Genomic DNA, 26,191 nt, shown 5'->3' with positions numbered 1-26,191 from the left:
GTCCGTCTTTTAATCTGGTAACCCTAATCCGAATTTTCTAAGGACTCTTGGTAAATGTTTGTGTCCTAGGTACATGCCTAGTTTGCCTTTGCGTTAATCCTGCCCTGCGCGTGTTCAGAAATATACTTCCGTTTTTATGAATTTCAACAACCGCATTCCCGATTAGAAGATCGGTCAAACATTTCAAGGGGGAAGCCCACTTCAACCAATCTCCAAAGGCAGGCATTAAGTTAGACAGAGGTCAGTCAAACCGGTCCTCCTTCGATCCAAAGCGCCCTTGACTAGCCCCCTACGGCTTAGCACGTGGAGGCGGAAGCTAAGTGGGAATGTATCGTAACCAATCAGCGGGAATGCCAAGTTGACGTAGACAATTCGAATAGCAATGGTGAGAGCTAAGGGGTGGGACGTTAGCATAGTTTGGCTGTGCGGTTGAAAGAGCTAGTAAGGGAGGTGATTGCGGATCGGGGTGGGCTCAAATTTGTGAGTCTGCCCCGCTACTGCCATGTTGCGTTCGGTGCCAGCTGCTATAGCTGCTTTGGTTCTGCGCTGGCGCCGCCCTGCGGGTCCGAAGCTACTGTCGTTGCTCGCTAGTCACTGTAGTTTTGTTACAGGGCAGCGGCTGCGCCGTGCCCAACAGATCGCGCAGCTTTACAGTAATCTATACACGGAGCACGCTCGTCGCGGCCTGTGGCGCCGCCTGCGGGCCCGTCATGCGGGCCGCCTGATGATCGCGCTTGGCGGAGTTTTCCTTTGGGAGGAGGAGCGGATACGAGATGACGAGCTGTACCGGTAAGGTTCCTGGGAGTGGAGTCAAGGGCCTGCTAAGGTTGAGATTGTGATAAAATCAGATTTGCAAATCTGGGACACCTGCGTGAGGTTGGGGGGTGGAGTTGAGCATGACTGAATGGGGGGGGGGGATAAGGTCCTTCCAATGACAATTTTTTCACTGTATTATAATCATTCTCTTCTACTTTTTTAGTTTAGCATCTCCATATGTCTTTCCTATTGCCGCTGAAACTTCTCTTTTTAGCACCTGACTCAGGGGTGTAACTAGCCCACCCAGTTTTGGGTAGGTCTGAGTCCAAAGTGGGTGGGCATGAGAACACCCCCCCTGCTCCTGTGACCAATCATCTCTGAATTCTCCTCCTGCCCCTCTATGCTTTTTCAACCCTTCAGTGCTTTGTGACTATGGAAAGTGACTGCTTGTACTGGTCCAGAGCCTTCCCTTTGGCCTGGTCCCACATATGCACAAACAGGAAGTTGAATCTAAGTGAAGGTTCTGGGCCCATGTGAGCAGTGGGTATGAGTTGCTGTTGATAAAGAACATAAGAATAGCCTTATTGGGTCAGACCAATGATACATCTAGCCCAGTAGTCCATCTTCACAGTGGCCAATCCAGGTCACAAGTACCTAGCAAAAGACTTGAAATATAGAGGGGGGTTGGTTTAGAGTTGAGAAGTGCTGGTGATCTTTCACACCTCTTTATGCTGGCCTTCTGGTAGATGCAGCATTAAGTAAAGAATGAAAAGCTTTGCTGACTTCTAGCACTGTGTTTTACATTGGAAGCAATTACTAATTTCTAGTGCAAATAGTTGTCATTCTGGATAAGTGGTTAGTGAATTCAAACCCGCACACTTTGCAGAAGGTATCAATCACAGTATAGTATTAAACTCTCCCTCCTCTTTTCTCGGTGGAGTGTGCTGCCCACTTCATTTATTTTTCGTGTCTATCTTCAGATTTGGAGGATTTCGGTATTACAGAGTTCCCAGTATTTCTGGGGTAACTCTGCCTGGGAGAAGAAGCAGACTTGGGGTTGGCAGCTGGCAGGCCAATGGTACCTGCTAGCCAGCCTGCTTAACATTTTTAGAGTTCAGAGACCTCTAACTCAAAGCTAACTCGTCCCTGAATTTTTTAGGAGTTTGAGCTCAGGCTGATCTTGGCACCTGCTGTGGTCCTTTTGGGGGGTCTTTCAGGGTACGGGTTGCATGTCAACTCCCCCCTTTGCATGCAAGGTTTAATGGGGGTAGAGGTCCAGTATGGTCTCACTCCAACTGGCAGTCAGAAGATTTCAGCTTGGGAGGCTGATTTTTGTTTGACATGAGCAGAAGACATCTTTTGCAGCACAGCATGTCATAATAGTGAGTACAGACTTAGTCTATGGGAAAATCGGGTGGGGGTGGGGGGTCTGCAAACTGGATCTTTGGAAGTTTTTAAGGTTGCCTAGAGGAACCCCTGCTTCCAAAATCCAATCTTTTCTTTTTTTGGTATTTGGCTGTTTTTATCCAACATTTTTGGTACCAAAATGCTGCCGCGGTACCCATCTTGGATTTCTGAATTTTATTTTACAGTCCTCAATTTGTCTCAAAATCCATTGTTGGGCCTTAAAATCGATGGTAGTGGACTCCTTAGACTCATTTACCTCTATATCATGCCAATTTTGAGCTGGATAGTCGACTGAGGAGCTTCCATGTGTCATGGAACAGGTGGGGTGGGGAGCCTCAGGCTTAGCTCCCTCTGTGGTCTCTAGGGCCAGGGAGCTGCAGGGAAAAAATCCCTTTCAGAACCCTGAAACTACGACTTAGCAAAACACAGAGGCATAGATGTCACAGAGCCCGTGAGGAGAAAGGTACCTAGAGGCATAGATGCCACGGAGCCAATGAGGAGAAAGGTGAGGTCTCCTAAGGGGTCTCAGGACTGACTCATCAGGGTTTTCATCGCTGATTTTGTAAGTCTCATGGAAAGTTTATCTAAGCTGCCAAGATTCTCCTGCACTGTCTGGAGACTCCTCAGAGGCCGCACAAGGAGTGTTTACCTCGCAGAGCGTGCACCCCCTGGAACAGGGTACTGTTCAAGACGCAGAGGACCAGTCTGAAAAGATGTGGAGTCTGGGTCTGTACCTTTCTGACACACTCTTGGAAGACTCTGGTAGAGAATGACACTGGGACAGATTTGTCCCCCATTCCCACAGGAACTCGATTTCCCTGTCCTGTCCCCATGAGTCTTGTTCCTGTCCCTGCCCCATTCCTGTAAGCTCTGCTTTAACTGCACAAGTCTCGAACACTTATGATTTAAAGTATTTGAGGCTTGTGCAGATAAGGACAGAGCTTGCAGGAATGGGGAAGGGAAAATGAGTTCCTGCGGGGACGGGAAAAATTTTATTCCCTTGTCATTCTCTAGACTCAGGATCCCAGAGGGGCTGGTAGTCAGTAGGTGGTGGTAGCACTTGATCAGGGAGAGGTCCCGTTTGTGCACTGCCTATTCAAGTTCACAGCATTACTGGAGATTACTACAGATTTCTTAAAGGAACTAAATCTAGAATCCCCATCCACCTCTACTGCACAATGTTCTATCATGAGTGGTATGAGGTCTCGGCCTACAGCCTTTCACTGGCATCCTGACATTAATGACCTAGTCACAGAGCATTGTGATGCTTCTGAAGGTCACTTAAGTTTGCTAAGACCATGTCCAGGTTATGTCCTATGGCTCTCGAATGTCAGCAACTGTTTGCACAACCCCCCGTGATTAAACGCACCTCTACGCTGAGTGAGGGTGGTATAGTTTTGAAGGATGCACAGGATCGCAGAGAGAATGTGATTCTTAAGAGTGAGATTGAGGCCTTAAGCTTGGGAATTAAGATAGCAGCCTCGTTTGTGGTACGTGCCTGCCATACCAATTTTCATCAGACCCTCTCGGGGGATGCCAACACTTCCCTTTGGTTGTAGTAGCAGGAGTGGATTTATATAGCTGATGCAGTATATGATATCATCAGACTTATGAGTAGTCTTTGGTTATTCTGTCCCAGCCCATAGAATGCTGTAGATCAGGCCATGGACGGGAGACAAAGCTATGCTCAGTAAACTTCTCTTCAAAGGGCAAATGTTATTTGGAAAAGGGCTGAATGACCATATGGCTAGTGTGGCAGGTCATCACCCAAGTTCTTTACCAGACAATAGTAGTAGATGATCTAATTTCATCAGGAGGAGCTGCAACCCAGAAACCCTATCAAAGATTCCAGCAGAGATTCACAGGAGCAATGAGGTCTCGGTTAGAGAGCTGCACGGGGACAACGGGAATCCCGCAGGATCCGCGGGTTCCCCCTTCAGGTCACGGGGATCCCGTGGGGACGCCCCCTAGGGTCGCGGGGTTCCTGCGGGGCTGGATGTATTCAGCCGCGGGGCTCGTCTCCCTACCTGCCCTGCCGCACACAGCAAAACGGAAGTCTTCCTGATGTCAGTGCTGACGTCGGAGGGAGGGCTTAAGCAAAGCCCTCCCTCCGACAGCGCTGAAATCATGAAGACTTCAGTTCGGCTGTGTGCTGCGGCAGGGCAGGCAGGGAAAAGGCAGTGGTACAAGGCGGGGGGCGGTCCGCCCCGGGTGCAGCACAGCCAGCCAGGTCCTCCGACCCACCGACCGACAACAGGCCCGGTCCGTCAAACCTCCCTGCCCTGTAGCCGCAAATTTAAATTACTTTCTTACAGCAGTTTCAATACTCCAACTGCTGTAAGAAGGTAATTTAGATTCGCGGCTACAGGGCAGGGAGGTTTGTTGGACCGGGCCTGTTCTGTTGTAAGTCGGGCGGGTAAGCGCCACAAAGGTAAGGGGCAGGGAGGGAGGAAAGGTGGAGTGGAGAGGAAAAGGCGCTTAAGGTAAAACTGAGGGGGGAGAAGGACGCTGAAAGCACTGGGGAAGACAAAGGGATGGAAAAGGACGCTGAAAGGACATGAGGAAGACGGGGGGGGGGGGAGAAGGAGGCCTACATTCACATTCACATTTTTTGGAGCACAGGAAGTTTGATTCCACGTGCTGTAGAGACGTTATCAATTCTCAGCACTTACCTTTGGACTGGCAAAGGCACTTCATACATTCACCAAGGTGGTGACAGTGGCGCACCTCCACAAAATGGGGTTATAGATGCATCTATACCTGGACAATTAACTACCCACAGGTTCAGGAAAAATGTATCTGCCGCACTAGAATAGCCAATCTATTCCTATGAGAATTCTTGTAGAGAGCCTCATGAGCATTCTTTTGCTCTGCCTTTTCTGCTTGTATTTATTTTTCCATTAAATTCAAGGTTGTTGTTTTTTTTCTTACCGGTTGTGAGGCTTTTTGGTGCTGCAGAGGATCCCATCTTGGGACATCTCTGATTGGGGGAGAGTGCAGATTCTGAGGTTGGATGTCTGCACAAGGGGCAGACTACCTTTCAGTTCACCCACTTGGACGACCTACACTAACAGTCTGGGAACTCAGGGACCAGTCCCTTGGAGCTAGGCTTGCCCCAGGTTATGTTCACAGTGGGCTTGAGTGCAGGCTGAGTGGCTCCATGGCGGTTTTTCCAGGATTGAGCCGACTGCTTTTCTCCTCCCGACTGCTCATGTGAGGTTCCGGTGGGAGTTGGGGTCTTTGGCCGATTGTTGGGCCTGAGAAGCAGTCTCAAGAGACAAGCATTCCGGATTCCAGACTTGTTTGAGGTAGAAAGTCTCTCTGTAAGCTCTTTGCAGCTTCACCACAAGTAGCCCCCTGTACACAACATGGCACAGTAAGTAACAGGCTGACATCCTTTAATACAAAATGGGAGGGGGGTTGTCTTTAAAAAGTGGATTTCTTTGGGTTCTGGGCTTAGAGCCAGGGTTCCCCACCTCTAAAATCCCCAAATTGCTAATTTTTGGACCCCAGTATAGCTCCTACAGGCTACTGTGGTGTCCATCTTGGATTTCCGTATTGAAAGCTTTTGTTTTCAATCTGCCTCAAACACCTCAATTTTGATTAAAAGCTGGTGTGATGGACTCCTCAGGCCAAGATAACCTTTGGATTTGTGCTAGATGACCATCTGAGGCTCATTCATGTCCCACGTGCCATGCGTTGTATGAGGGGAAGGAGCGTTGGCTTAGCCTAGCATTGGCTTAGCCTCCCCTTGGGGGGGTGTTAGTACCCAGACGGTGCGAGGAGCAGGTAGATAGTCCAGGTTTGGGCTGGGAAGCAGCAAAAGTACGTCCCCAGAGAAGTGCAACTATGTTGCTGCTGCTGCTGCAAAACCCCAGAAAGGATCTTGGGAGCATCCGCAGGAGTTGTCTGGATGTCCTGGACACGGGTTTCCTCCGGAATTCATCAATATGATGATTGAAACTTATGTGATTAACAAGGGCTGCATGGAACCCTCGGGGATCGCAGCCATGCTGCTGCTGGGGGTTGTCCTCCCCCCCCCCCCCCCCCGAGCACAATTCCCCAGCAACAGTGCCATGTGAAGATGGGAAGGTCCAGTCTGAGGAGGCCTGGGACAACGAGGGCTCTATATCAATCCCCTTACTTTTGAGTGTGGGTCATCAGTACTAGGAAAAGCTGATTCATGTCTAGCAGGGCCGGATCTGGTGGAGGCCCTTGATCTCATAGAGGACCTAACTATACACAGTATGTTTATGCCCTCAGTGCTTTTGGAGATAATTACAGAATTCCTCCAGGATTTAAAGATAGAAACTCTGCAGTCCTCAGCTGCATAGTGCTCACTTATGAGCACAAAAGTGCTGACTACATGTTTCCCCACTCATCAAGTTATTACAAAAATATAGTTGGCCATTGGTAGGTCCTGGAGGGACCCTTTTGGGCAGCCAAAGCCATGGCAATGCTCTATCCCAGGGGTGGGCAACTCCGGTCCTCAAGAGCCGGAATCCAGTCGGGTTTTCAGGATTTCCTCAATGAATATGCATTGAAAGCAGTGCATGCAAATAGATGCTGCAATTTAACCAGCTTTTTGTTCCATTGAAAGTGGATTCTCTGATGGTGCAGGTTACCAAGCGTACCTTCCTTTCCAGTGAAGGCAGTGTGATATTAAAGGATGCCCAGGACCGCAGACTAGATTGTGTTCTTAAGAAGCTATTTGAAGTTGCAGCCTCGGGTTTAAAAGCAGCTGTATTGGTGTCTTTTGTCACCCAGGCTTGCGCTTCAAGTTGTTCCATGATCCGGAAGCAATGGCCATGAGGGATCACCAGTTTCTGATGTCTGGAGTGGATTATGTATCTGATATCTGTGAGCAAAATGACTGCTTATTCCATTTTGTCCTGCAGAATGCTGTGGGTCAGACAGTGGGTGGGGGATGCCTCCTCCAAGGAGACCTTGAGTAAATTACACTTTAAGAACAATTAATCCTGGGAAAGGGCTGGACGATATGACCAGTGTGCAGGATCACAAGCCAGAGACTTTACCAGATAGCAGACCTTGAACCCCAAGGGGTCTGGGTGCATTAATTTTTGGGCCTCAAGACAATATCGCCAGCTCTTGGGAGGGCCTTCGGGCCAGAGATCTTTTCAGAGCTCAAGGCATAGATTCAGAGAGACCAGGCACCTCCAGTCTAAAGAATCCTGCTCTACAGCTGTTCCTAAAAAGAAGTTATATGCCAAGACATCAGTCAGTCCTCCACGCATCGGAGGAGGGGGATCAACCTATTGGGAAGTGTGGGTGGAGATCACTTCAGATCGTTGGGTGTTAGATATTATACAGGTGGGTTACAAGCTCGATTTTCTTTTATCCTCTCACAGACCTCTTCCGGCTGGGAAGCCAGGAAAAGTGGTTAGAGTCAGAGCAACAGTGCAAAGGCTACTAGATCTGGAAGCCATAGAGCTCATACCAGAAGACGACTTGGGCTCTAGCAACTACTTGAGATACTTCATTGTACCCTAAAGAGGCTCAGAAGACTTGAAGCTGTTTCTAGACCTTAAGTTGGTCAGTGCGGCCCTCAATATATCACATTTCTGGATGGAGACTGTGAAATCAGAATTGCTTTGGTAGCGCCTAGAGAATTTCTCACCTCCCTGGATTTGATGGAGGCCTAACTGCACATTCCTATTTTTTCCAGAGCACAGGAAGTTCTTGCAACTCCATATGCTGGAGCAGCACTTCAGTTCACAGCCTTACCCTTCAAGCTGGCCAAGGCATCATGCACCTTCCCCAAGGTGATGGAGGTAGTTGCAGCACGCCTATATAGAACAGGTACATTTTGTATCTTGACAATTGGCTGATAAGAGTCCAGTCTGAATGCAAAGCCAGAACAGTTGTGCAAAGAGTGATTCAGCTACTGCAGAGACTGAATTGGGTTGTCAATTTTTGGAAAGAGCCACCTAGAGCTGAAGCAGATCTTGGAGTATCTGGGAGTCCAGTTCGACACAAAGGAGAACCAAAGTGTTCCTCTTGGAAGCCCGCAGAGTGAAGCTTCTGTATCAGAAATGGGAGTTTAGAGCGAGACAACTCTAGCAGCCTGGCATTACTTGCAGGTGCTGGGTAGCGACCATGGATGTGGTTCTCTGGGCAAGGGTGCACTTGTGTCCTCTCCAGAACATGCTCCTCTTCTTATGGTGCCTGCAGAGGGATGTGCTGCAGTAGCTATCTTGGTCAGCAGAAGCACATTGCATGAGGAAGAGTCTCTGGCAAAGAACATCCAGAAGGGAGATAAATCCTTCTTCAGGTATATCAGTTACAGAAGAAAAAACTCAGGCGGGATTGTACGTCTTAGGAATCCAGACGGAGACTATGTGGAAAAGGATTCGGAAAAAGCCCAACTATTAAATGAATACTTCTGCTCAGTCTTCACCCGAGAAGCACCAGGGCTTGGCCCTCAGCTACAGACAAGGTTTGGCTCAGTTGACCCTTTTAGTAACTTTGAGTTTACGCCCAGCAGTGTCTACGGTGAGCTGTCAAAGCTCAAGGTTAACAAAGCAATGGGGCCGGACAACCTGCACCCCAGGGTGCTTAGGGAGCTGAGTGATGTCTTGGCGGAGCCACTGTCCGTGCTCTTCAACCTCTCCCTTAGTACAGACAGCTTCCCGTTGGACTGGAGGACGGCTAACGTCATTCCACTCCACAAGAAAGGCTCAAAGATGGAGACAGCAAACTACAGATCAGTGAGTCTAACGTCGATAGTGAGCAAACTAATGGAAACTCTAATCAAACACCAATTGGATAAGATCCTGGATGAAGAGAATCTACGGGATCCCCGACAACATGGATTTACTAAGGGGAGATCATGCCAATCCAACCTGATCAGCTTCTTTGATTGGGTGACGGAGAAGCTGGATATTGGGGAGTCCCTGGACATCGTGTACCTGGACTTTAGCAAAGCATTCTATAGTGTACCACACCGCAGGTTGCTGAGCAAGATGAGTTCTATAGGATTAGGTGACACATTGACGCAATGGGTTGGGAACTGGCTTGGAGGTAGGCTCCAAAGGGTGGTGGTGAACGGCACCCCCTCCAAAATGACGGAGGTGATCAGTGGAGTGCTACAGGCTCAGTCTTGGGCCCGATCCTATTCAACATCTTTATAAGGGACTTGGCAGAAGGGCTTTGAGGTAAAATAACATTATTCGCCGATGACGCCAAACTAAGTAATGTAGTGGGCAAATGCACAACAGATGAAGATTCAATGCCCGACAACATGATGCACGACCTACTCCTACTGGAGCGCTGGTCTAGGACATGGCAACTCAACTTCAATGCCAAAAAATGCAAAGTTATGCACCTGGGCAGCCAAAATCCATGCAAGTCTTATACCCTTAATGGCGAGATCCTAGCAAAAACGGTAGCAGAACGAGACTTGGGGGTAATCGTCAGTGAGGACATGAAGTCTGCCAATCAAGTGGAGCAGGCTTCGTCCAAGGCAAGACAAATTATGGGTTGCATACAAAGGGGTTTCGTCAGCCATAAGGCGGAAGTCATTATGCCATTGTATAGATCCATGGTGAGGCCCCACCTGGAATACTGTGTGCAATTTTGGAGGCCACATTATCGCAAGGATGTGCTGAGACTGGAGTCGGTGCAGAGAATGGCCACCCAGATGGTCTCGAGACTCAAGGATCTTCCATACGAAGAACGGCTTGACAAATTACAGCTATACTCGCTTGAGGAGCCGCATCGAGGCGGAGGAAGATATCTTCTTTTTCAAGGGTCCCACGACAACAAGAGGGCATCCGTGGAAAATCAGGGGCGGGAAACTGCAAGGTGACACCAGGAAATTCTTTTTCACTAAAAGAGTGGTTGATCGCTGGAATAGTCTTCCACTACAGGTGATTGAGGCCAGCAGCGTGTCTGATTTTAAGGCCAAATGGGATCGGCACATGGGATCTATTCACAGGGCAAAGGTAGGGGAGGGACATTAGGGTGGGCAGACTAGATGGGCCGTGGCCCTTATCTGCCGTCTATTTCTATGTTTCTATGAGGATTTCCCCTTTCATCTCCACATGGGTGATCCTGACGATAGATGCTAGCCTATACGGCTGGGGTGCACACTACAAAGGGCTTCTGGTTCAGTGATGCTGGTCCCCTTCTCAGAGGAAGTTGTTGATCAATTGCTTGGAACTTTGAGCCATCCATCTGGCGCTTCAGGCTTTCAGGAGTGCGCTGTGGAGCAAAACGGTATGATTTTTCTTGGAGAATACAACAGCAGTAGCCTATATCAATTGCCAGGGGGCACCAAGAGTGCTATCCCTGCGCTTGGAAGCCCAGGTGTTGATTCAGTGGCAGAATGCCATCTCTTGCTGCTCTTGGTGGCACATGTGGCAGGAGTGCAAGTGGATTTCTTCAGCTGGAAGACTCTGAAACTCGGGGAGCGGTCACTGATTCAGGAAGCATTGTGAGTCATAGGGACATCGGACTTATGATCTGATGGCATCGCAGTCGATGATATGAGCCAGGAAGCAAAGGTTTGGATCAGGGCTGTGGAGTCAGAGTCGAGGAGTTGGAGACAATTTTGGGTACCTGGAGTCGCAGCCAATAAAAATGTACCGACTCAGACTCCTGATAAAATTAAATTATAATAAAAAAATACAGCAAGTTCAAATGTCCCATTTCACAAATAATAGTCATAATTAACATATTGTTTGCGAGCATTTTTTGCCGATCTACACCGAAAAGTAGGCAAATTTTTTTAATGTTGCACGGGAAATTACGTTTCGTGTAAAATAGCTGTAACTACTGAACCATTGCTTATTTTTGAATAAAACTTTCAGTTTCTTTTCTTATTGAATTCTTTATTTTAAAATTATTTTGTTATAAACACATTTAAGATTAATTTCAAAATTAAAAAAAATATTCTTTTAGACTGAAGAAATTTAAGGAAAGACAACTGAATTTACTGCTATTTTATTTACAATTTTGATCTCCCGACCCTAATTCCACGAATCGTCAGGTATCTCTTCATCTCCTAACATCCAACGATAGATTGCATAATTTTTAATTCGCCGAATAGTCGTGTTTACACTTTTACCGCATCCCAGCGCTAATTTGTAGCTCCCGCTCTCTAGTGATGGTATGCGAAAAACGTGTTTACTTGTTTCCCACCAACAATGTGTTAAGTACTTCTCTGATGTAAGAATAAAGTCCAGTGCATAGTTGTATTTCTACTAGTGTGAAATTCCGAGTCGCAGTCGTGGGTACCAGAAACTGAGGAGTCAGAGTTGAAGGATTTATATAAGTTATGCACCTGGGCAGCCAGAATCCATGCAAGTCTTATACCCTTAATGGCGAGATCCTAGCAAAAACAGTAGCAGAACGAGACTTGGGGGTAATCGTCAGTGAGGACATGAAGTCTGCCAATCAAGTGGAGCAGGCTTCGTCCAAGGCAAGACAAATCATGGGCTGCATACGAAGGGGTTTCGTCAGTCGTAAGGCGGAAGTCATTATGCCATTGTATAGATCCATGGTGAGGCCCCACCTGGAATACTGTGTGCAATTCTGGAGGCCGCATTATCGCAAGGATGTGCTGAGACTGGAGTCGGTGCAAAGAATGGCCACCCGGATGGTCTCGGGACTCAAGGATCTACCATACGAAAAACAGCTTGACAAATTACAGCTATACTTGCTCGAGGAGCGCAGAGAGAGGGGGGACATGATCGAGACGTTCAAGTATCTTACGGGCCGCATCGAGGCGGAGGAAGATATCTTCTTTTTCAAGGGTCCCACGACAACAAGAGGGCATCCATTGAAAATCAGGGGCGGGAAACTACGAGGTGACACCAGGAAATTCTTTTTCACTGAAAGAGTGGTTGATCGCTGGAATAGTCTTCCACTACAGGTGATTGAGGCCAGCAGCGTGCCTGATTTTAAGGCCAAATGGGATCGGCACATGGGATCTCTTCACAGGGCAAAGGTAGGGGAGGGACATTAAGGTGGGTAGACTAGATGGGCCGTGGGCCTTTATCTGCCGTCTATTTCTATGTTTCTATGTTTCACTGCCCTGGTTTGGGTGCACTGGTGCAACTTTGGCCAAAGGCAGGATTTATTTATTTCCTCTGTGGCCCGTGATATGCATACTTGTGCGCAGAATCATGACAAACCAAGGACTGGTGATTCTAGTAGCACCAGACTGGCCGAGGCGACAGTGGTATACAGATCTGGTCCGTCTGCAAAGGGATCAAGGTGTTCACGCAGTGTCCAGTTACCCTGGAGGATCCAGAACGCTTTGGTCATGGCATGGCTCTTGAGCGTGTGGTGCTAGCATGCAAAGGTTATTCGGATGGAGTGGTGTCCACCCTTCTAAGATCTAGAAGAAAGTGACTGGCCGCATTTGTGAAAGCCTAGAAGTGTTTCCAAGCTTGCTGTGCTCAGAGGAGTGAAAACCTGAGCTCAGTCTTGATATCTGTAGTGCTTGCTTTCCTGCAGAAAAGACTGGAAAAGGCCATAGCGGTTGACTCCTTGAAAGTTCAGATTGTGGGGCTCTCGAGTTTTGGGCCTGGGCCTAGATGTGGCTAGGTTTTTGAAGGGTGCTTTGTGCCTATTTACTCCAGTACAATGGCCTTTTCCAGTGTAGAGTCTTAATTTGGTCCTAAGGGTGCTAGCAAGAGCACTCTGTAAACCTCTAGAGCAGGGGTAGGGAACTCTGGTCCTTGAGAGCCGTATTCCAGTCGGGTTTTCAAGATTTCCCCAATGAATATGCATGAGATCTATTTGCATGCACTGCTTTCAATGCATATTCATTGGGGAAATCATGAAAACCCGACTGGCATACGGCTCTCGAGGACCGGAGTTCCCTACCCCTGCTCTAGAGCACAGTTCTTCAACCGCCGGTCCGCGGACCGGTGCCGGTCCGCAGAAAATTCCTGCCGGTCCGCGCAGGGCCGGCAAGATGGACGTTGTTAAATTTCCTGCCCTGGTGGTTTTCGCGGAAATCTTCTGTTCCTCCCAGCCTCGGGCGATCAAGACAGGCTGCCGACGTCGGGCATTCCCTCTGAGTCTCGCCTATGCGGAAACAGGAAGTTGAAACAAAATAGGCGGGACTCAGAGAGGAAAGATCCCGACGTCTGCAGCCTGTCTTGATCGCTGCCCCTGCCGAGTCGCCGAAGAGGGCTGCGGGGAAGCTGCAAGTAGAAGGGAGATGGTCAGCGTGCGCGGTGGGGGGCAGCGTGTGGATTGGGGCCATCAGCAGCGTCTGTGCTGAAAGCCTGCCCACGTGCAGAATGCGGCGGATAGGGGCCTCCGGCTCGTCTTGGGCGGCAGGGCCTGCAGTGCAAAGCTGTTTTTGCCGGCTTGGGGGGGGGGGGGGGGTGTCACGAATGTGCAGGGAGCCTTCAACAGTGGCTGTCTCCTCTCCTAGCAGCTCTATACTTACCAGGGCAGTGATTCACTTTGGCAACTTCCCCTTTCCTCAGAGGCGGCAACGGACCCAAGGCTGCCTAAGGAAATCACTTATGCAGGCAAGTACTGAGAGCTGCTGGAAGGAGAGGAAGCCACTGTTGGAGGCTGGAAAGCTGATGGATAAAGGGAGAGCTGCTACTGCACCTGGAGGGAGGTAGAAAGAGAGATGCTGCTGGGAGGGGAAGAGGGAAAGGGATGGGAAGAGAGCTACTGTTGGATAGGGGGGAGGAGGGAAGGGAGAAGGAAAAAAGGAAGGAAACAGCTGGCAGGGAGATTAGAGGAGGGAAAGGGGAGAGACAGGAATGAGAAAGTAGAGAGAGATTGATGCTGGAAAGGGGGTCAGCAGAGAAATGAGAGAGGGATAAAGATGCTAGATCTGGTGTAGGAGAGATAAAAATGAAGAAAGCAGTGAAGCTGGAATGAATGATGTAAAAAGGAGAGAGGAGGCACAGGCTGGATGGAAAGGGGAGAGGGGCATAGAAAGAAGTCAGATACATATGGAAGGGGGAGAGGCCAGACAGTGGATGGAACGGGCAGACGCTGGAAGGAAGAGTGGAAAGAAGATGAAAGCAGAGACCACAAAAGGTAGAAAAAAATCATTTTATTTCTATTTTGTCATTACAATATGTCAGATTTGAAATATATATCCTGCTAGAGACATAACTGGGGACTGCAAAGCCTAACACTATTCCTGTCATGTGTTGACTGCAGTATTCTGTTAGCATGATATTTCTGCGTAGCATTCTGTAATAATTTGGCTTGTTCAGTTTTCTTGATAGTAGAGGGGATATATGTGAAGGGGAGGGGAGACAGGGGTTTTGTTGGTCCTTGCTCTGAATATTTATATTTATAAAATGACAATTGTACAGAATATTGTTTCTTTTTATACTTTAATAAAATACGTTCAATATAAAATCATAACTGAGGCTTGTGCAGATGGGATCAGATGGTTTGTGGGGACCGAGCTTGCGGAGACTGGGTGAAAATGTGTTTTTATTTCGGTCTTAGTAGTTTGCCGGTCCACAAAATAATTATTTTATTTATGCCGGTCCACGGGTGTAAAAAGGTTGAAGAACACTGCTCTAGAGCAAGCTTCACTGATGGCTCTTAACAGTCAAAATTGTGTTTTTGATGGGTGTTGTAATTGCAGGCATTGTCATACAGAGATCCCTTGCTCAGAATTTCGGATTCAGGCGTAGTATTGCATACAGTACCATCTTTATTATCGAAAGTAGTCTCCAGGAAGTCAATCTGGAATTGTGGTTGCCTGCTTTCATGCCCTTGGAATCAAGGAAGAGTGATAGTGTTGAAATTATTGGATGTGTGCAGAGTGTTACTGCAGTATCTGGAGGTTACAAGTGAATTTCAACTGGTTGATCATCTTTGTACTGGTGGGTGCTGCCTGTAAAGGCTGACCATCCTAGAAACCGACCATTTTGAGATGTATCAATATGGCCATTTTTTTAGCCTATATTGCTTTGTATGTAAAGGAGCACTCCACTTGAAGCATAGCTTCCATAGTGGCAGAATCTTCAGCATTATCTCCAGAAGAAATTATGTGATGAAGTGATTGAGTTATGTAGGACAAATTCGCAAAAGTCCTCTTTAGCTTTTGACCAGCTTTTTGACGGAACATAGAATAATATACAAGAAAGGGAATCTTCTAGTTCCTTATTGCTAATTTTACAGGCTAATATTTCTAAATGATTGGTCATTTTGGAATCCAATAGTTCTACTCAAATCCTTCCTTAGAAACAATTGCTAATCCTTCCCCTCTTCTTTCAGCACGATTTAGCATGTGAATTTTAAAATTATCTGGTAGGAGATCATTTATTATTGGGTCATCTTCAGACAATAGCCACGCCACGTTTCCGTTAGGAAAAGACAGGCTACTTGCTTGCTGATGATCCAATCTTTAATTAAAAATGCTTTATTCCTGATAGATCTGGTGTTAAGATACGCACAGGGAATGGAAGTGGATGTGATAAGTTTGGTAGATGTAGTGGTTCTGATAGGTTTTATTTCCCTTATCCTTTTTTTTTTAATGGTACGTTGTTGTCTTCCGTTGCTCGAAATTACATTAATATGGTTTGCTCCGTCTTCCTGTTGGTTAATTATAAGCCTGATGGGTAGGTCAGGATAATGGGCTGAGTGTAGTTGTGGTTAGAGTGATTTGACATCCTTAATGTTATCGCAGTATCGCATGTGATCCAGGTCTTGCAGAACCTGGGTTGGATTGTAAATTTTCAGAAGAACTGCCGTTTACCAGCCCAGTCTCTCAAGTATTTGGGAATTCTGTTCAACACGAAAGAACGCCGTGTCTATCTTTCAGAGGCATGCAAACAGAAGATTTGTGAGCATAGCAGCCCCTATGGCATGGCACTTTCTTCAAGTTCTAGGATCCATGACAGCAGCCATAGAAGTGGTACCATGGGTGAAGGGGCACATGCATCCACTGCAGGACTCTTTTGATCCCTTTATCTCCTCAAAAGGATTTGCTCCAGATACCACTGCCTTAGACAGTGGGAGCACAGAGCAGCTGGTGATTTCGACAGCAGTTGCTATCAAAGGGCATGCCCCTTCAGCTATACTCAGAGGAGATTCTGACAACAGAGGCCAGCCTGTATGGCTGGGGAGGCCATTGCAAAGGTTACCTGGTTCAAGGGTGATGGATGCTGACTCAGAGGCAGTGGTCCATCGACAGACTGAAGCTATGGGTCATACAGCTAATGCCACAGAAGTTGGACAAATCCCTGGAAGGCAAGTCAGAGAGTGGTTGTTGTTTAATAATAATAATAATTTTATTCTTATATACCATGATAGTTCGAGGGGGTTTACAACAAGATGTGATGGACAATCAGCGAAGTGGTTACACTGTAGAGTTATCAAATATAAGCCATGATGTTTCGAGGCAGTTTAAAACGAAAGGTGCTGGACAAACAGCGAAGTGGTTACAATACAAAGTCATCGAATGCAAGCTTACAGAATGAAAGAAACGGAAAGTTACAAAATTCTTAGGTTACAAATCGATTAAACAGATTCATTTTTACAGATTTTCTAAAATTGAGGTAGGATGAGTAATGTGCCTGCCTGGCTGGAAGGCAAGAGTTCTGTCCAGGAATCTTTTGTAGTGGCAAGCCTTTATTGTCGGATAGGTGAACAGATGAATTCTATGTGTGAGCCTAATAGAACTATCCAGATTAAATTGAGAAACCAGGTACTTGGGGCCCAGACCAAATATTGATTTGTAACAAAGACAGAAACATTTAAACAGAACTCGTGCTTCCAGGGGCAGCCAATGAAGTTTCTGATAATAGGGACTTAAGTGTTCCCATTTCTTCAACCCAAAAATCAGTCGAACTGCCTTGAAGCATTGTGTAATGCTGGGGTTGTCCAGCATTTTGATTTAATGGCCATGGCAAGAACAAGAAAGTGGATCATTTTATAGCTGCAGATGCGATCCTGGAAGCGCCTGATTGGACACCTTAGTTTAACTGTGGCCAGAAAGGAAACTCTTTTATATGTGTGTTCCTTGCGGCCCATGATAGGCCGAGTAATCTGCAGGATTGCAATTCACCCTGGGGTGGTAGTCTTGGTGGCCTCAAATAGGCTGTGGCAGCCTACTGACTTGAGGACCAGTTGCCCTAGAAGAACTGATAAGCTTTGACCTTATGGCATGGCTCTTAAGTGCGAAGAGTTAGAACGCAGGGGATACTCAAGAGGGAGTTATTGCTTCTCTCCTTAGAGAAGAAGCCAATCATGGTCTCAGCTTATGCAAGGGCCTGGAAGATGTTTCAGCACTGGTTGTTAAAGACAAGGTGGAACTGCTTCAAGCTCCAATCTCGGTGGTGTTAGCGTTTCTCCAAAGTGGGACTCAAAAAGGGGCTAGCAGTTGGTTCTCTCAAAGTAGTAAGTGGCAGGTATCTCATGTTTCAGAGCCCGAGTGAATGTCTCCCTTTCCTCTTATTCAGGTATAGCCAGGTTCTTGAAGGGGGCTCTCAAGTTGAATCTTACTCTTTGTCAGCCTGTTCTATCTTGGAACCTTAACTTTGTCCTACTAAGACCCCTTCTTTACAGCAGGTGTCTTTGATGGACCTCTTGGTGAAGATAGTATCCTTAGTAGCTATCAAATCAGCAAGAAGAGTCTCAGAGTTACAGGCGCTTTCTTGTAGAGAACCTTTTCTCAAGATTTTGGACGTTGGAGTTTTCCTGCGCATGGTGCCTTCTTTTTTGTCGAAGGTTGTTTTCTGCTTTCCACATCAATCAAAAAGTATGATTGCTGGCATTTCACTCCACAGGGTTGGAGAAAAAAGACAGTTCTGCAGTTGCTGGATGTGCAGAGAACAATACTTGTGAGATCACTAACGAGTTTTGTCTCTCCGATCATTTGTTCTCACACACCAGTCAACCTAAACTGGTCAAGCTGGCATTTAACGCTACCATCTCTAGATGGATTTGCATCCTTGGCCATAGAGTCATTACCTGCGGGAAACAGTTATCGATATCTTTTGAGAGAAAATTCACTGAGAAGCAGTGCTTCACCATGGGCACTGCCTGAGGAGATCTGTACAGCATCTTCTTGGCCTACTCTTCATACTTTTACAGTTCTACAGAGTGAAGTAGCAAGAACAGATGAGGCCTTTGGGTCCTCGGTGTTGAAGACATGCTCATCAATCCCACCCTAGGCTCTAGGGACTGGTTTGGTATGTCCCACTTGTTCAGAATGACACACCTATTGCACTAGAAAGAAAGATTAGGCTCTTACCTTGATAATTTTCTTTCTTGTAAATAGGTGTGTCATTCTGGAATCCCGTCCTGTACTTTATAGAACATAAGAAGTGCCTCTGCTGGGTCAGACCAGAGGTCCATCGTGCCCAGCAGTCCGCTCCTGTGGCGGCCCAACAGGTCCAGGACCTGTGTAGTAGTCATTTATCTATACCCCTCTATCCCCTTTTCCTTCAGAAAATTGTCCAATCCCTTCTTGAACCCTATCCCTTGTCCTATCATGCCCTCTGGAAGCGCATTCCAGGTGTCCACCACCCGTTAGGTAAAGAAAAACTTCCTATCATTGGTTTTGAATCTGTTCCCTTTCAACTCTTCCGAATGCCCTCTCGTTCTTGTAGTTTTCAAAAGTTTGAAGAATCTGTCCCTCTCTACTTTCTCTATGCCCTTCATGATCTTGTAAGTCTCTATCATATCCCCTCTAATTCTCCTCTTCTCCAGGGAAAAGAGCCCCAGTTTCTCCAGTCTCCATACCCTTTATCAGATGTGTTGCTCTCCTCTGAACCCTCTCGAGTATCGCCATATCCTTCTTAAGGTATGGCGACCAATATTGGACGCAGTACTCCAGATGCGGACGCACCATCGCCCGATACAACGGCAGGATAACTTCTTTCGTTCTGGTTGTAATACCCTTCTTGATTATACCTAGCATTCTATTTGCTCTCTTAGCAGCAGCTGCACACTGTGCCGTCGGCTTCATTGTTTTGTCCACAATTACCCCCAAGTCCCTTTCTTGGGTACTCTCACTCAATAACATCCCTCCCATCATATAGCTGAACTCGCCTGCTTACTGAGTACTGTCTCAAAAAGACCATGAAAATTTCTACATTGGGGAATGTATAAGTTCCATAAATGTTAGGCTTGTGCTGTTTTACACTGCTTTTTTTTATTGGTTCACATTGTTCATAAATTGTTTAATTTTTCTTGCAGAGCAGATCTGTGTTATTGGGGAACATCCCTGTACCCTTCCTTATATTCTGTTATCATGGCTATCATCTGCTTTGGTACAAACTGAGGAAGGAGGAGGAGTTGATACCTTCTGCAAAGCGTGCAGGTTTGGATTCACTATCCACTTGTACAGAATGACACATTTTATTTACAAGAGAGAAAATTATAGAGGGTAAGAACTTAATTTTTCTTTACACACTTTGCATGTGTTTTGCATGCCTACTGTGCTGTCTTTTAGTGTGTGGTTGTATTCAAGGTTTTTACTAGAAGGTTTTTTTGCATTGGAGAGTAAGACAAGGATGAGAGAATTTTAAGTAAACACTGACTTAGAGCATGATGCAGTTTACACATCAGTCCCTTGTATTTAAGCCCTTTGGGAAAAGGAAAATACCTAATATACCCGAATGTAACTTGACTTGAGCCACATCTGAAAAGGTGTGAGCTAAATCCCAAATCCCTTTCTCTAGTCCTGTTTTTTGTCTATTACGTATTTGGAATTATGGGGTGGTTGTTTTTCTTTTTTAAAGAATATAGGCCACTATTTCTGTGCATACAATGAAATAAAGCTAAGAACGAGGTGATAAAGGTCAGCCATTCATGACTACATCTTAACAATACTTGAGGAGCTGCTGGTTACATATGTAAACTGCTCTTTTGATCCTGCTTCAGGATCCAGATTCTCTTCTGTCTTACTAGCTAAAGCTGTCAACTCTCTCTTTTTTGTTTTCTTGTATCTGCAGATCCGCTGAGGAGATGAGAAATATGGAGATGTTGACTGGAATGTTACACAGGTTCAGATCTGAAGCAGGACGGCCATGCTTTTTGGATCCCAGTAATACTTCTTGCGCAGCTAGCAGTGATGCAGCTGAGAGGCAGGCTTGGGAGATGGTGATGGAAAGGAAACAATTCCGATTATGGAGAAGACCTATTGAGGGGACACACCTGTATCAATATAGAGGTAAGGGTCTGATGCACAGAGTATTCTTATAGCTGTCATTGTATAGATCAGTGTATCACAAACTATGTGCTGTGACACACTAGTGTGCCTCGTGAGATTCCAAGTGTGCCCTGGCTGAAGAAGAAGAGAGGCGCTGGCCAGCTGACTTGCCTACAGGATGTGCCTCTTGCCGCAAGGCACGTCCTGTAGGGCCAGAGGTTCTCAACACGTGGTACGCTAACGGCAGCAGCGCTGGCACCGTATCTCCTGGGACTCTCCTGCCTTCCTCATCTTTTCTCCCCACCCCAGACCAGCAGCGGCAGCTCACTGTGCTTTTAACTTCCCCACACAGATGCTGCTAGCATTAGTTTAGACACAGTTTCATCAGGCAGCCTTGGGGACTTTGCTAGGCCGGTCTGCTTTGATGACGCAACTTCCTATTTCATCAGAGGCGGGCCTTCCTAGCATAAGCCCCAATGCTGCCTGATGAAACCGCATCTAAACTAATGCTAGCGGCAGCTGTGTGGGGAGTTAAAAGCACAGTGAGCTGCAGCTAGAGAGAGGAGAGGTACTGCTGGACAGGGGAGGAGGGAAAGAGAAGGAAGAAGGGGTACTGCTGGACAGGGGAGGAGGGAAAGGGAAGAGATGTACTGTTGGACAAGGGGAGAGAGAGGGAGGTGTTGCTGGACAGGGGAGGAGGGAAAGAGAAGAGAGGTACTGTTGGACATGGGGAAAGGAAGAGGTGCTGCTGGACCTGGCAGAAGGGGAGGGAAAGGAAAGGTGCTACACGGGAGCGTGAGATGGTGCATGAGGCGAGATTAGTTGTGAGTGGGGTTGGGGAAGGAAAGGAAAGCAGGATGAGTGAGAGTGATGAGAGAGGGAGAAATGGACATGGGGTGAAGGAGAGGGAAAAATGGTGCATGAGGAGAGAGCATGTTGGGTTGTGGGGTGGGAAGGAGGGATGTCACTCGAGGGAAGAAGCAAGGAGAGAGTGAAAGCGTGCAGGAGACAGAAAGTGATTCATGGAGAGGGTGAGATAGATGGGGAGGAGAAATGTGACACTTGGGGGAAGGGGGATAGGCAGAGAGTGAAAAGTTGGACTCATGGAAAGAAGTTGGTTGGAGGAGGGAAGAAGGATCAGAGGAGAAGCAGCATGCAGGAGGAAGAGAGAAAGAAATGTTGGACTGATGGAAAAGAGGTAGAAATGTTAAAGTGGGGGGGGGGGCAGAAAGGAGATGGACTGCAGGGGGCAGAAAGGAGGAAGGGAAAGATAAATGTTATATTTGAATATACTAGAGGGAGGGAGGAGAGATGACTAAAGGAAGGGAGAGATACCAGACCATGGAAGGGAAAGAGGGGAATCTGGTAGCTATAGAAATAGTAGTAGTAGTAATAGTAGAAAGATGCCAGACTGGGAAGGGGAAAAAGGAAGGAGAGTGATGTTGGACCACTGGGAGGAGGGAGGGAAGGAGAGAAATGTCGGACTACTGGGAGGAAAGGAAAGAGATATTAGACTACTGGGGGGGTGGGAGGGAAGGAGAGAGATGTCAGACCATGGAAATGGAGGGAAAAAATCTATTTTTCCATCTTACCTTCCTATCTATCTCTCGATAGATAGGAAGGTAAGATGGAAAAATAGATTTTGAGAAGAAAGCAGAAAAGTGAAAAAATGAAGGTTAAGTTAATGCCAAAGATGGATGCAACTATGTTTCTAACACAAAACAGGGATAATGTTTCCTATGTTGGAAGTCAGTAAAGTCGTTTTGCTAAGTATAAAGAGACTGACTAAATGAAGCAAAAGCAAAAAAAATTCAAGAGAAGTGACCTAAATCCAAAAGTCGCTCGGAGAACTGAAACTCTGAAGAGGGGGAGGTAACCCCCTCTTGGAACAAGAGTTTACCATCCAATCATAGCGTGTTTGATGTAAAAATAGGTCACTCTCTGAGATTCGCTAAGCACTTATGAGTTTGTATTTTTATATTTTCTTAAATATAATAAAATCTTTCAATTATACTGCTTGAATTTGTATATAAATATGAATATACTAGTCTTTAAGCCCGTTACATTAACGGGTGCTAGAATAGATGTGTGTGTCTGTCTTTCTTTCTCTCTCTCCCCTTGGCCGCTGTCTGTCTGTCTATTTGTTTTTCTCTCCTTGGACACTGGCTGTCTTTCCTTGGACGCTGCCTGAATGTCTTCCTTTCTGTCTGTCTCAATGGCCCCCTGTGTGTCATTCTTTGTGTCTGTGTCCTTGTGTCATTCCCCCGCCCCCCCCCAGAGCTAAGCTGTCTGCTTCCAGCATACCCCTTCCCCCAAAGCAGCCCCCTTTCCCTCTCCCTGACCCCCTTGTGTCTTCCCCCTCCCCCCCCCCCGAGCAAAGCTGTCTACCCCCCAGCACACCTCTCCAACAAAAGCATCCCCCTCTACCTGCAGCACTGGCACGACACCCTTCAGCCAATCGTGAGTGCTCAGGGAGCGGGGCCTGCAGCTTCTTTGGCGTCGGTGGGGAAGGAGAGGTTGGCCCAACTCTCCGCTATCTGCACTCAGCACAACCCTCCCACCAAAACAGCCCCCTTTCTTGCCTGCTCCATGGCCCTTCTTTATCCTCTTCCCCTCCCTCCAGTCACCGCTGCCATTCCTATTTAAAACGGCCTGCTGAGGTTCGCGGCCGGCTGTAGCGAACCTCGCAGGCCGCTGTTCACCTCAGTAGCATGTTCCCTCTGACGCGATCGCGTCAGAGGGAATGTGCTACCACGTGGAGAGCGGCCTGCGAGGTTCGCTACAGCCGGCCACGAACCTCAGCAGGCCGTTTTAAATAGGAATGGCAGCGGTGACTGGAGGGAGGGGAAGAATAGGAGCGGTAGCGGTTGTTGCGGGAGGGGGTGAGTCGGCGACGTGCAGGCCGCTGTGAACAGGAGCGGCAGCGACGGCAGGACCATGAGCCCTCCCGCCATCCGCTGCCAGAGCCGCTCCTGTCGCCCGATGCAGCTAACTGGTACATACGCCTCAAGCCGCGGCCAAGGCTGGGGACTTGCGCATGCGCACTCCTGCGGCCACAGACCTACACCGCACAGAACACGCAAATAGGAGTGCGCATGCGCGGCTAGCTCTTTATTATATAGGATTTTTGCATTCAGTTGTCACTGGAATGTAGATTAAACCTCACTTAGCTTGTAAGAGGGGTTCAATAGGGTCTCGGTGCAGCCCCGTTTCGGTGTCTGCTTCAGGAGACCCCATCGGGATATGTGCAACACTTGTTCAGCAGTTGAAATCCAATATAGCTTTAAATATCCGTGAACGTTAATCTATAATGCAAAATACAACATTAAGACACACGAAATACGTAACCTACACTCTTACTCATTACGTATCCGTGCTTCGAATAAAAAATCCTTTATAGCTGCCATTTTAGGGAAGGAACTCTTAGAAAGGGTACATACCGTTTAGAAAGGTAACACTGTAATTCCGCGCAACGAGGAACGCTGACCTCCGCTCCAACTTTTAAATTGGAGAGGGAGTGGTTCCGTGCGTAATAGTACGTGGTGACAACACTCATTCACTGACAGGGAGGATCAATAAAGCACGTTGAAAAACACTCTTTAACTCCAAAAATATGAATGAATCTTCAAAGAAAGGCTATCCATTCGATTTCATTATTGAGTCCATGTGGATGGAGGGTGTTTAAAATATATATCCATTTCTGCTCCTTCCTTCACAGTATGTGTGCTGCATCTCCACCCCTGGGATTCATGATTGTGTCTAACACTGAAAATTTCATCTCTGTTGGGTCATGTTGGTGATTAAGCCAGTGTTGTACTAATGGAGCTTCTTGTATTCCTGACCAGATCTTACTTATATGCTCCCCAATCCTGGTTTTTATGCTGCGAATGGTGCAGCCGACATATAAGAGACCACATGGGCATTGTATAATGTACACTGCTTGTTGAGAATTGCAATTGGTTGCTTGCCGGGTGTATCTATGTCGAGTTAACAGTGACATCTGTTGTATTGTAACACTATTGACATATCTTACAATGCCCACACGGAGTATGTGCACCTAATATGCTGGGTTGTAGAGAATTCCTCACAAACTGAGAGTGTACCAACTTCTGTTTTAAATTCTGACATTTAGAGAAAGCAAATCTAGGAAATTCTTGAAACTCCTGATGGTACTGCATTATATGCCAGTGTTGTTTGATAACTCTCTTAATCTGAAAAGCATGTTTGGAGTATGGTAACACACATACCAGGGGTCGTGACTCTCGCTTGGGTTGTGGTTGTAACAGCAATGTACGATTCGCATATAGACCTCTTTTGTAGGCTTTCTTAATCACAGAAGGTGGATACCCTTTTGCCTGAAATCTGTGTTTAACATCATCTGCTTTGCTGACATACTCCTCCACAGTGGTGCAGAGTCTTCTAAGTCGTAAAAACTGTCCCACTGGAATGTTATTTCTTAGGTGCCTAGGATGGAAACTGTCATACTGCAACAGGTTGTTTCTATCAGTGGGCTTGCGGTAAATGCTGGTTTGAAAACTACCATGTTTCAAAAAAAATATTAATATCCAAAAAGGAGACCTGATGGTAGTCCTTAGTCATGGTGAACTGTAGATTAAGGTCACAATTATTAAGCCATTCAAAAAATTGATCCAAGTCGGCAACTGTGCCTGTCCAGACTGCCAATATGTCATCTATGTATCTCTTCCAAAACAGAAAATGTTGCCAATATTCTGCCAATACAAATGTTGCCAATATGTTGCCAATACAAAAAAGTGCGTTCAAACTTGGATACATATAAACAAGCTATAGACGGGGCCATTTTGGCCCCCATGGCAGTACCTTTGATTTGCTTGTAAAAGTTACAATCAAATTGAAAATAGTTCATACCTAACGCAATAGTTGCCAACTTCGTCAAAAATTGGACTCTGGTATCTGATATATCTGAAGCTTGTAATTCCTCCCTGATAACATCAATCGCCTCTCGCTGGGGAACATTGGTATACAAAGCTGAAATGTCAAGAGTAATCAATATGGCATTCTCGGGTTTGAAAAGTAGTTAGAAATTTGATCATGCTGGTTGAATCCAACACGTAGGATGGTGCCAACGGAACTCTGTCTTTAAGGTGTATATCCAGTACGGCTGATAACGGCTCCAGTTATAGAGCCTATACCTGAAACTATTGGTCGTCCAGGAGGATTGATCAATGATTTGTGGATCTTTGGAACAAAGTAAATCACTGGTATCCGAGGATGTCTACAATGTAAAAATTTGAACTCCTTTTCATTAATAACTCCTGTTTCCAAAGCTTGAACTAGAAGATAAGAAATGACATCTTGTATATGCTGCGTTGGATCATCATGTAAGAGTTCATAATAGGTAGAATCATTAAGTTGGCGTGTAGCTTCTGTTAAATAGTGGTAGTATCCTGAATGACCACTCCACCGCCCTTGTCCGCAGGATGGATAACAATACTGGTATCTGTGGCTAAGGATCTCAAAGCTACTTGTTGTTAACAAGATAAGTTGTAACGTGTGGGAAGAGGATCTGTCTCTAGGTGACCAATGTCTCTCAGGATTAGATTCTCAAAAGCCTGAATATGTGGGTCAATGGTGCCAGGAGGGCACCATGTGGATTTAACATGCAAGACTTTCTCACTGTCATCTATCTGATCTGTGAAATTGTCATCTCTCTGAAAATAATGCTTAAGTTTACATGACATGATGAATTTAAATAAAGCTATTTGAGTGTCAAACAACTGATTAAAAACTCGTGGGTACAAAAGAAAGACCCTTGTTCAACACTGATACTTCAACTGATGTTAATGGCCTGTGGAAGAGGTTGAATACATTGGATGCTAGGGCTGCGTTTTTGTTTGCTTGGATCTCACCGGTCTCTTGATGTTCGGT

General features: G+C 46.6%; 1 protein-coding gene across 2 annotated transcripts in view; it reads left to right on the top strand.

Annotated features, from left to right (window-relative positions):
- Nucleotides 1–391: 391 nt before the first annotated feature.
- The window catches only part of STARD7 (StAR related lipid transfer domain containing 7), an 88,957-nt gene continuing 63,157 nt past the window's right edge, over nt 392–26,191 (top strand). For both annotated transcript variants that reach the window (XM_033949851.1, XM_033949850.1), the window contains exons 1-2: nt 392–789; nt 20,088–20,305. In XM_033949851.1, the coding sequence (XP_033805742.1) occupies nt 503–789; nt 20,088–20,305 (505 nt within the window). In that variant the 5' untranslated portion in view covers nt 392–502. The remainder of the gene's footprint in view (nt 790–20,087; nt 20,306–26,191) is intronic.

Source organism: Geotrypetes seraphini, chromosome 6 (assembly GCF_902459505.1).
Source record: "Geotrypetes seraphini chromosome 6, aGeoSer1.1, whole genome shotgun sequence".
In the NCBI taxonomy this organism is placed as follows: domain Eukaryota; kingdom Metazoa; phylum Chordata; class Amphibia; order Gymnophiona; family Dermophiidae; genus Geotrypetes; species Geotrypetes seraphini.
This window is presented reverse-complemented; position numbering and strand designations above follow the sequence as displayed.